This window comes from Sinohyriopsis cumingii, chromosome 19 (genome assembly GCF_028554795.1).
Source record: "Sinohyriopsis cumingii isolate HCF-2022 chromosome 19, ASM2855479v2, whole genome shotgun sequence".
NCBI lineage: Eukaryota > Metazoa > Mollusca > Bivalvia > Unionida > Unionidae > Sinohyriopsis > Sinohyriopsis cumingii.
This window is the reverse complement of record NC_142979.1, coordinates 18006691-18018737: the sequence shown is the minus strand read 5'-3', so window position 1 is coordinate 18018737 and position 12047 is coordinate 18006691. Positions and strand designations below refer to the sequence as shown.

At 34.9% G+C, this 12047-nt stretch overlaps 1 protein-coding gene across 1 annotated transcript in view; it reads right to left on the bottom strand.

The window, feature by feature from the left end:
- LOC149775211 (atrial natriuretic peptide receptor 1-like) overlaps positions 1 to 12047 on the bottom strand; it is a 113129-nt gene that overhangs the window by 40674 nt on the left and 60408 nt on the right. Inside the window, exons 13-14 of the mRNA XM_089944373.1 lie at positions 11836 to 11940; positions 6091 to 6162 (exon numbers count right to left, since the gene is read on the bottom strand). Of these exons, the coding sequence (XP_089800499.1) occupies positions 6091 to 6162; positions 11836 to 11940 (177 nt within the window). The remainder of the gene's footprint in view (positions 1 to 6090; positions 6163 to 11835; positions 11941 to 12047) is intronic.

Here is a 12047-nt window from a genome sequence, read left to right as displayed (position 1 = left end):
TGAAAGATTTTTTATTTATTAATAAAACCATCAACTTGAATACCCTGAACAAGGAACATTTTGCATTTCTTTTTTTGCCTATAACTTCAATATGTTCTTTGACAGCTGACTCGACAAACCAAGGTGTCTAAAAGAATTAGCAAAGAATAGATTTGTTGCATCTTAAAATAGTTACTGTCGGTGTATATTTGACTTTCTCATAACAAAATTATTCCGTTTTCGTAGCATAAGCCACTGTTTTCATTTAATATCTCCAGATCATGGTTTAATCACGTGTCGGCATTGTTAGAAGTTTAATAATATAATGACGAGTCAGTTGCAGAATGACGAGTCAAAGTATTCAGTAATAAATATAGGCCCAATGTTGAACCTTGAGTCACTCCTGCATTTATTTTCCTAACACTGGATACTAAATCTATAATACTGATTCTTTACACGATCAAAAAGATAGCTTCCAAACCAGTAAGTAGGTTTTTATTTATTCAATGTTCGTTTATGTGTTAAGTCTGGTCCTCAGTGACACACTTCGATAGGTCACAGAACACCATTCACCCATCTTCGTGTCTTTCTCCTGCTAGACAAGGAATATGGTACATCTCAGTAAACTGAAGCACTGTAGAGTTTTTAAACAAAAAATCCAGAATGATGCTTCAATAAAGATTATTTGAATAAAAGAATTTATCAAAATATTTATACATAATACTTTGAAAGAGTAGCTTTTTGAGTGAGACAGGTCTATGGTTAGATACCAGACTTTATCACATTTTCAAAGACTGGTACAACACTGGCTAATTTCACGAACGAGGAGAAATTTTCTCTCAGGACTACTAAATAAGTAGCATTTACAGAAAAGACAAGGTCTGATAAGGGCCGATTTTTGCCGACCCCGCATTAGCAATAAATTAAAGTGTTTATAAGAGTATTTGCTATAGTTATACCATATTGGCTATATATCAACTGGAACATATGTACACGTGAAATAATGAAACAGAGTAGACTTATCAGTTATATTTGGTCCGAAATAAACATGTGTTAAATCCAAAACTCAGATTTTGGCAGTTTCCGTCTCTTTGAAGTCTTCAGAAAGTAACAGCGCATTCAAGAACACATTTGATTTTTTTTTACATAAGATACATTTTTAACGCATATGCAGATTTTATACATGTTCCTCCTTACGATCACCATTAACGAGCATAAACGTGAGGGCGAAACGAGCCCCTTTGACGATTTTCGTTGCCATGCAATTTTCGGGTGTCACTTCACAGTAACGTAAAATACCATTTTATGCTTGTTTAAACTAAATTGATGATCTGACATCGACTGCGATTTGTCTGGGCGACTGTATTTGTTTTCGTTGTTTCTGGTTGCATTTTGAGCTACCTGAGCAAGGGATATCCCCTCATGAGACTTGTGAATTAATCGTAAGGCATACTGTATTGTATGTCCTGCATGCCTCTCTATATGTCATCGAAGATATTCGGTTACACACGTACCTATGGCATTACAAGTATAGCTATACACATGTGTCTTCCCATTGATAGTTGACTAAGATCATCCTTGACGAGAGAGAGAGAGAGAGAGAGAGAGAGAGAGAGAGAGAGTTGTTAATAAATGAACAACCCTAGCTAGAAATATGAGGCGGTGCTAGTCCCTTTGGGACATGTTTTTAGTACTTAGCCAGTGTGCTGCTGCTGCATTTTGAATGTCTTATAAATATTTCCTTTTTTAAATTTATTTTCAACTGGATTTGTACATGTGTGTTGCTTATGTCTTTTCTACGTGTGATTGTGCGCACACAAACTGAAATCTTATCAGTACCCGCAAACATTGTCAACCAAAGTTGCTGCATTATTTCAAACTCTACGGTAAATTAGTAGCCAGCTTAAAATTGAGTATAAATTACATTTAGCATGTTGCTCATTCTAAAAAATGCCAAGTCACAGGGTGTGACTCACTGCGTGCATGAGTGATTATAAATTCTTCTGAATGGATTTCAAATCAAAGCATTTTTGACATTTATTAGACCTGAAAGTTTCCTTATTTCATTGTTTCATCATTAAATTGAATATTACACAGTTGGTGCACTTTTATTCAATGTTAATTTTATGTAAAATTTTCCGGGGGATGTTAGGATGTTTTTTCTCAAGCCTATGTATATTTCTCTATTTTTACATCATGATTTTTTTTCTTCAGTTAATATAATGGCTATAATACGTTCTTTTCACTTCTCTCTATCAGATCATGAATATTTTTCAGAGTATTTGAGAGTCAGGAACTTTTGTGCTTCTAACTGGCAAATTGAAAGATTGATGGGAACAATTACATTTGTAATCATCTGTTTTCTTTCCCTTCATTCACGAGGCCCATATCATATATAAAATAAGGAACAGGTGCCCCTCCACTCATCGTTAATGAATATATCAAAATTATTATACTGTAACAAAAACGTAATATACAGAAAACACAGGTGCTTCACGTGCCGTATTGCTGTTACCCAAATGATCTGCACTGCTTTTGGTCTTATATTTATGATACAGAATACTCTAATTGTTAATCTGTGGCAATCAAGTGAAGACTTTAATATGCTTAGTAATGAAAATGAAAATATGTATCACAGGTTATAAACGGAACTTAACATAAATATATACATCATTTTGACAATGCTTCAAAACAAAAAGACATATTTTATATACTATTAGGAATATTGTGTGCAAATACATAATTTTAGAATATTTCCTTTCGGTAGTCTACTTCACGAGGGCGTGTTAGCCATCCTGTATATAATCCACGAAAATATCTTCCAAAAGCAGAGTATAAAACCACTGGCGTTTTAATAGTCAATTATTATTGTTTTTACTTAAAAGCGACCCTGGATAAGAATTATATACATAGTTTGGGAAGAGAGAGGAACCTCTTTTATCTCTATAAGTTTCATAAGAAACTGACCGGGGGTCAAAATCGGCTCGGACTTTTTCATAATATGATATTTCAAATACAAGAATTCTGGAAAAATATGAAGTTGATAGTCCTTAATTAAAAAGAATAATGCCATGTTTGCTTTCATATGTAATTTTATATAGAAAGAAAAATTATGTCTGAAATCATTGGAGTTCTCTTCTTTTCGTTACATATAGTATCGAATCAAGATACATCTAGTATCTTATTAAATAATGTAACACACTATTCCGAATTCCACCGACGAATGGACACCAGAAAAGGTATTGGGACGAACTCTCATTTTTTAGATAAACTTAGTTTCCTCGCAAAGCCTTTTTTTTTTGCAATCGTAAGTATTAGCACATAACTTTCCGGATTAATCGTGGAAGGGGAATATAAATATGCTAAAGAATATCGCCATACATGTATTTTTTTCTTTTTTATTCTTCAATATGAGACCGGGGTCTCACCGCCTTCGCTTTGCATCCAATTTCTTCCAATGTTCATAGCGCTCCGATAAAGTTATGGTAGGAAACCTAAGTCCCATCCACTACGTTATAAAGTGGAGCCGTTCGATTTGCATGGTAAGAGGTGTTATTATATTCTCACGTTTTTTTCTCCGTTATCTTTACATTGTCATAATCGTTCAGTATTGTTCCATATTGCACGTCTTCATATTGCAAGACACGTCTGTCTAAAAATAGTATGGTGTAGTAGGAACTACTTCGATTGTAAAAAAATTATGTACGCTCATGTAGCAGACGCTTTAGCTTTCGATTTATTATATTTGTTTTTGAATAAATTAAACAAGTTGTTTGGTCCATTTGAAAGTGGAGATGAACAAGTTGGCGACGTGGACGAGTTCACTGAGTCACAAATGCAAACGAATAAATGTGATAATCGCAATGCCAATAACAAACGTGATCTACCCAGTAATTGAAAATACCATTCTGGTCATTTTAACATTTATTTAGGAGAAATATTTGCAATTTTTGGCAAGTAGAATGGACCAGACTATGACCAGTGTTCTCTAGGGTCAATAAACTAGCGCAGAAAAGCATATCGAGGCCATGGGCTATCGCTTATCTATCAGAATCGAACCATTTTACTAGTTAATAAACACACTCTATTAGAGAAAAAATGCAACTGATGGTTTTGCAATGAACTAAATATTATCTCCACTGACTAAATGGACTGTCACAACAGCTGCTTTGTGACTTTACCAATTAACTAATTTAATACAATATTAGGGTAGCGATGGAAGGTATACAGACTATGATACGGTTCAGAGCTGGGGCCCCTCCGACAGCGACCGTGTAAGTGAGAAGGCATAAACCTGTCTTTTTTAGCTGTTAATAAGAACGGTAATAAATACACTTACATTTATGCATCTTGAATTTCCTCAAAATGTACCTTCTTAGTTCTGCAAATCCGAATGACATGACCTGCAAACCTGATACACACCGCTCTGTAATTTAGACAACATTTCCAACTGAAATCACATTCTCCTTACTGTACTGAATTGACCCAATAAATCCAGCCAATCATTAGCAAAAAATTAGAATTGAGTTGGATCAACAGAAAAACAGTGCATTCATTCCAGACCAACTGGAAACGTTTGAATTTTTAAATTCGCATTCATTCAAAATATGACTCTAAATATATTCTTTTTATACCAAAACGAGAATTGTTTAAAAACTAATGTCGAGCGCGCGAGAAAGCTTAAAGGTTGCTGAGCCGTGTTATGTGCGCATTAATATTGTTACTGTGTACTGATGAATCTACGATCGCGAAAATCCAATTACTTTGTGTCTTGTTTTAGATTTTTTTTATTACGAAGCCTCAGGTAAAGAAACGGAATTAGTATTTAATAAAATGGTTACTGCATTCGTATTGGAAATATGAACTCGTTTTTCTGGACTTACCAATGTCGTGAAGCATTACTCAGAAGAAAAAAAACTCGTTCCTATTTTCCCATACAAATGCAAAAATCTATTAATCCTACAACAGCGGACGTCATTAGTAGTTTAGGTATGCGCTGGTTCAAGTTTCTTCGTGATCATCGTTTTATCAATTTATTGGAATTTACAGTAGAAATCTTCGCCATTTTGAATTTTCTAGCAGACTTAAAATGCTTAAATGCATCATTAACGTTGACATACTGCAAAGTGAGGTCCTTCGTGCCTCCAATTTGCAGCTTTTGGTGAATCGAAATTGTATTTTTCACATATAAACGATTTTTAATGCAGCTCCATGAATGACAAATGTTGATAGGAGAAGATAACTAATGCGGTTCTATTTCGTCATTTAAGTTCTCACAAGGAAACCTTGCTAAGTACAGCGAGTATGCAATCCAAATACAAAACACGGACTAAATCCAATATAAAAAATATCAGAACAACATAAGTCATCACCGTTTACTTGGAAAGAAGCAAATAATAGAACTCATATTACAATACAATGTTCACAAAAAGTTGCATCTTTTCATCGTCTATATATAATTTAAAGAATTGTGCTCTTTTTCAATAATACCACTAATGCTAAATTGTTAATGATTGTTATATTAAATTTGCCATAATCTTTATTGTTCAATGTGAAAATGCAATATAAAGGTAAAACAGAAAAAAATTAACATTTATTCTAATGTATAGTAAACGTTGTTTATACGACTGCCATTGCAATATTCATACCTGTCCAGTGGTTTGCACAAGCGCTATTTGTCATGTAACATTGTATGAAGCGTTCCTATTCAGTAAAGATAGCTTCACTTCGGAATAAACCTGTTGAAGTTATTAATAATGCATTCATACTAAAGTGGATGGATATTAATGCAATAATAGTTATTGATTTTGCAAAATGAATATTCAATATGTTGACCTTTAGTCTGCGTTTTAAGAAAATAAGTGATCTATTCGTCCAACATTTTTCCAAATGTAACATATTGAACCTATATCATGGCATCATGCTGACCTTACTCAAATAAAACCAGTTTTAAAATATCATACGATCAAAACAGTTGCTTTTCGGAAAGAAGAAAATACAGGCAAAATAATTTTATAGTAAAATATACAATTGTTATTAAATATTACAACTAATGCATCACTAATTTTTAAAGTTACAAATGCCGATCCCATACCAGCAATTTCAACCTACGTTAACTAGGTCCATCATCATGGAATGGCGGAACAACCAATCCAGCTGGATTTCATCGTTCTCCAAAATATCCTGCAAGTAAAGGAAATAACTATTATGCATTTACTGGAATGTTTCTTTGCAAAGGTTACCATCTATCACTATTTCAAAAATCTATTTTATCTTTAACACCGACAAGGCGACTGTGCGTGCTATCATTCTTTGATTTAAACGATGTTGACTGAGATTTTCTTTCATCCGGTATCATAGAATCTTCAAGCCACATCTGTGTATCTATCTACAAACCAACAGACTCTTGAAACCAAAGCTTATCCAACTATGGCTAAATATATCGAAGAAAGATTGCATGCAAAGATGACATAAATATTATCGGATGATCCAGAGTGTACCAAAAGGGGTATCAGTTACACAAGGTGAAAGGACCGATGGCGTATGGTCAATATTTGCTCTTAACTCCATTTTACCATCCCTAACATCTAATCTTGTTTCGTTAGTACCATTATTTAAGTAGTACTGCTCTAAGAGTGTCAATCATATCGATAGAAACATACAATAAGAGTAGGCACATAATACAGAAAGCAAGATGGATGTCACACACAATCTTTGACAAAGAGACAGGAGATGATTCAATTTTAATCAATTTTTTTTTACGAGAGACGATTTAAGTTTTAGTCATTGGGACAGAAATCGAGATCTTTTAACTTCCAAAATATTTAATATTTTTCATTGAAGAAAGGTCCTTATAACAATTCAAGTGATGTTTTGTATTTGTAAAGTTTAGTGAATTAATACATCTTTGGTTATGGATACTAACTGTTTTAGTGTTGAATGGATAATGGTGATAGTTATGTTTTTATTTGTTCACCCTACCACCCCACCCGCAGTAGATATAAACATACCCCCCAAATATATATATATATGTGTGTGTGTGTGTGTGTGTGTGTGTGTGTGCAATACACTGACAACGAACAGTGCAAAACTAGTATCTAACTAACCTTGCGCGCTTTCGACTCAGAATGAGTTTTTTACATAGGCAAATACAAAACACAGTCAAAACAAACAAATAAAACAGAAAAACCGTTGTGTTTTCAAAACTTTACATGACTGTTTCTACATAAATTAAACCTGTAAATTTATCTTGCTTCAACTGGTTTATTTCAACTTGTTGCGGATGCTAGAACATATTTTTCTTTACCTAGAAATCGATGGAGCCAGAACAACATGTTATTTTACGTAAATTTATGTCGCGCGAATTATATCCCGGATATTTCATTGTTATAGTAGTCATAGGCTATTAAGCAAATTTAGAGAATTATTTAAAAGAAAATGTGTCCGCTGCAAAGGATACTTTTATTTGTGCATGGCTGTTTTTTCTGATCTTTTTGGTTTAAACCGCTTGGCTTCAATGTTCTAAGGCGGCGTAACCAGTAATATTCATCTTTCCTGGTTTGAGAACTCCAGTTGGGGGTTGTGAGCAATTGCAATAAGTGTTATATCGCTGAAAGTATGGCCAGGGAAGGAGAAGTGTTCTGCGACCGGGCTTCTGTGTCACCCAATCAGACCGATGAAGGTTGGTCCTTTTGTGTAGCTTCTCAGTTTCTCAGACATATTGAAGGCTACAGATCTTACATGTGATGAGATAAATTACATTCTATGTTTTGCACGTTTTGTTTGGACATGTATGTTTAGTTTTTCTCTAGTCACTGTGCCAGAAAATGTCCTGGTCTCTATCATATTTTGACTAGGGTGGTCTAGATTAGTGATTGGCATCAGCTTCGTCCTGACTAGGGTGTCCTTGAAGTCTTTTGGTCTCCGGTAAGCTACTACAGGTTTGTTCTGGAGGATTACCATTAGTATGTCAGACGATTCCACGATGGGCCGGTGTTTTCCGATGATTTTACCTACTTCGGGGTTGTCTTGATAGTAGGTCAGGATAAACGGTATAATGTCAGGATAAATTGTATCCTATCAGCCTTTTCCTTCTCTCCATGTTTTAGTAGGTCATCACGGTTTGCTTGTTTAGCCCTTTGGGTTGCCTCCGCGATCTGGTCTTTGTTGTAGCCTCGGTAAATTAAATATTTAGATTACTCTTCAGGCATTTTTAGGAATGTTTCATCGTCGGAGCAAATTCTGCGTATCCTCATTGCCTGGCTGTATGAGATGCTCCTAATGCAGTGTTTTGGTTGACAGAAGGTTGGGAGGATATACTCGTGTACCTGTTTTAGATGACATTGTGTGCTGAAAGATAATACCTGTAGATCTGGTGTGTCAATGCAGTTAAACGTCACGAGGTTTCCGCTTGAAAGCCGGTTGGTTCCCATCAGTGACAAATTTCCAATTAGGCAGACAAGGCACCCGTCTAGGTGGCAAAATTCAGGGGGTACCAGATTTTACAGTATGAAAATTTGTCTTTGTTACAACATTTGTATTTATTTTGTAAAAACAACAAAATCTTTCTAGTAAATTATATTTCTCTGAGACTACTTAGCCAATCATAATGACATTAGGAATAAAAAACCTCTCCTCCCGAATACCGCTCTACTAACTTACTAAAATTCTTCGTTTCTGTCTTTTTCCATATGGAACAACTTTTGCCCATCACTAGTTGTCGCCAGTATGCAAGCTGTGCGAACTGAAAGTGAGAATACTAGCATAGCGGACTAGATGGGAGGGTCTTTAAGTAATGTGATCCTTAACTATTCTCTGAGTCTGAACGCATTCTCCGATCAAATTACCATTAGAGGAAAAATGTAGTAGGATGCGGGAATGCTAATCATCCTACCTATAAATCGCGTATTATTCTAGAGAAGAAAGATTAGATTCCCTACGTGAACGATAACCCACTCTCCTCCTGAAAGAATCACAGATTGTGGTCAAATGGACAGTGACCACAATAAGAAGGTTTGGAAGACGATTATTAAATCTTCATATGATAAATATTCACTGGCTCATCCAGCAAAGCTAAAATGGTGCGTTGGTTTAATGTGGTCCTGTGGTATCTGGGCCATACCCACAGGACAAACAATATTCAGGATTTGTCTGGAGCTAAATTCCTGAGATAAAAGCTCATGAACGTTGACTATGCATGCCAACAAACAGCTTTTATTTTGCCTCGATTCGACACTAGGCTACAAAACCTGGTTGTGTCATGAGTATCACCGACCTATCTGATCTGAAAGGAAAATAGTTCGGGTCGACTGAATGGGTATGCAACTGAACCATCATGCATGCTGAATTTAAAGCTACCAGGAAATAGGTGTTGTACAATAACCTCTCAGCGAGGTTCGGGTGAATGACTCGAATGAATTTGACTTGAATCATGTTAAATTGAGTCATGCTGAGAAAAACACGAGAGGTTGTAGGAACTCGCTAAAATACTCGTCCTATTGGAAACTGATTCAAAGAGGTCGCGGATATGAGAGAGACGTACAAGATTCAGATTTGTTATAAACTAAATTCCCATGTGGATAAAACACCTGGATGGGTGTGAAGATAAGATATTTCTCAACTGACGGGAAAATTGAGATGATTAAAAATGGGTAGGAGATTAGTACTTAGAGGTTATTCCTTGTCTCGTAATTTCATTTGTCAATTAGTCTTCCTCTCCAGAGTGACCGATCAGAATCCATATCTCTTGCACTTATTGTAAAAGAAAAGTCACGCCATTTCTCGTGCATTTGATAAAAAGAACTCATGTGAATATTATTAATCATAACATTATTCCTTTAGCGGATGCAGGTATTGCTCATACTTTTGTCGAGGTTGCTAGTATTGATCAATCAATATATATTGATCACAGTGATCTTTTTTAACACTGATTCACTCTGTTTTATTCAGGGTGACAAAAGACAATCACTCATTGTCCAACAGGAAGAATATCATGAGATGTCATATTTGTCATAGAGGGCTATATATACCTAAGGCTGATATTCAACCTAGTCCTGTATTTGACGAACCATTAAGCAGAATAATGGATGACTGTGTTGTTCTTTGAGCTAAGACCAAGTCATGAAACTAATACTTGTTGACCATAATCTGCGCGACCATAAGATTTCCATAGGCAATATCTCCTTTGAGAAATATTAAAACTGAAACTATTATAAACGCTTTGATAAAGTATGTTCTTTACACCTGATGACATTCCGAAATGTGCCTTATCCAATCAATTTTATGTCTAGACTTTTTCCAACAAGTTAAGCATGAATTAGGCATCAAGCATGCCATATCTACTGATCATTACCCCACAATTCAGGAGCTTTAGAAACATTTCATCAAACTATCAAGAATATAATTTGGTCATATTGCTTTGATATCGGAGAGGATTGCCATGAAGATGTTCGCAATCAGTTCAAGAATCATTAGGTTTTAGTCCTTTAAAGCTATGTTATGGGCATACTGTCCATGGACCATTCAAGTTATTAAAAGAGAACCTCCCTCAACTGAAGTTTCCAAGATAAATGTTTTTGACTATGTCTCTAATTTTAAATAGAAATTATCTAAGGCTTGTGTAGTAATTAGAATTAATATGTACTGTCCTCAATCAAAAATGAAATTAAGGTATAACGAAAATACAAAGGAAAGGAGTTTTCAGCCTGGTAGAAGAGTTCTTGTTCTCTTGCTCATACCGCAAAATCCTCTTTTGGCTAAATTGAATGGTCCTTATATAATTGAACAGAAAATGAATGAGTTAAATTATATCACTAACACTCCTGGATGGAGGAACCATGAGCAACATTATCATATAAAAATATTAATGGTGTAATATAGCTGAGATAGTCCAGTCAATCATTCAATCCATTTAGTTGTACCTGTCACATACAAGGAGGATGTAAACGATGTGATGCAATCCAAATGTAGCGACTTTTTAAAAACCAATCTTCGGAATTAAGAAATATTAAACAATCTGGACCAGAAGCTTTCACATCTTGAACAGCAAGAAAAGAGCGAAATAAAACAGCTAATATGAGAATATGAGCACTTGTTTTCTGATGTTACAACATAAACAAATACAATATATCATGGTGATGAGATAGTAGATTCTTCACTTGTGAAACCACATCCTTACAGGATGAATCATCTGTTAGAAAATGGAATTAAATATTCATAGTAGAATGATTATAGAACCATGTCAAAGTAGCTGACGTTCACCATGTATTCTTGTGCATTAAAGATATAATAGATTTCATATGTGTATTAACTATGTACAAGTAAACAATATCCTCAAAAACGGATTCATTTCCAATGCCAAGAATAGACGACTGAGTCGCCATAATATGTTACCAGGTTTGACATTTCAAAATAAGTCTGGCAAATTCCACTCACAGAAAGAGCAAAAGGAATTCCATCGTTTGCAATTCCCGATGGACTTTATCAGTATAAAGTGTTGCAGTAGGGTATGAAAGATTCTCCGTCAACATTTCAGAGTATAATAAACATGATAACATCTGGTCTAGATAATTGTGACACATACACCGTTGATGTCATATTCTACAACGATACATGGAAAGATCGCGTGGAAGCCATTCAGAAAATCTTTTATTGACCTAATGATGCAAATCTGATGATGATGATGATGATATATATATATATATATATATATATATATATATATATATATATATATATATATATATATATATACAAGCACAAACTCATTTATATGGTTGAGTGTTGTAAAATGAAAACTAGCAATGAGTTGCAGATGGTGGAATACGCTGTGCCGTAAAAGAATATCGCTGAATTTACCTGTAGACTCCCTTTTGAACAGTAGCCAAACAAAACCCAGTAGTCTGTTGGTGTCTCGCATGCCCCTATGAACTTGTTGACGTTGTCATGATTCATGTCTCGCATCTGGAGGACGAAAAGTGATTACATTGTAAGCATAATAATTATTTTAAATGTGATGACAAAAAAAAAAAAACATTTAAGGCTATCTCACAGAAACCAATAAACGTCCC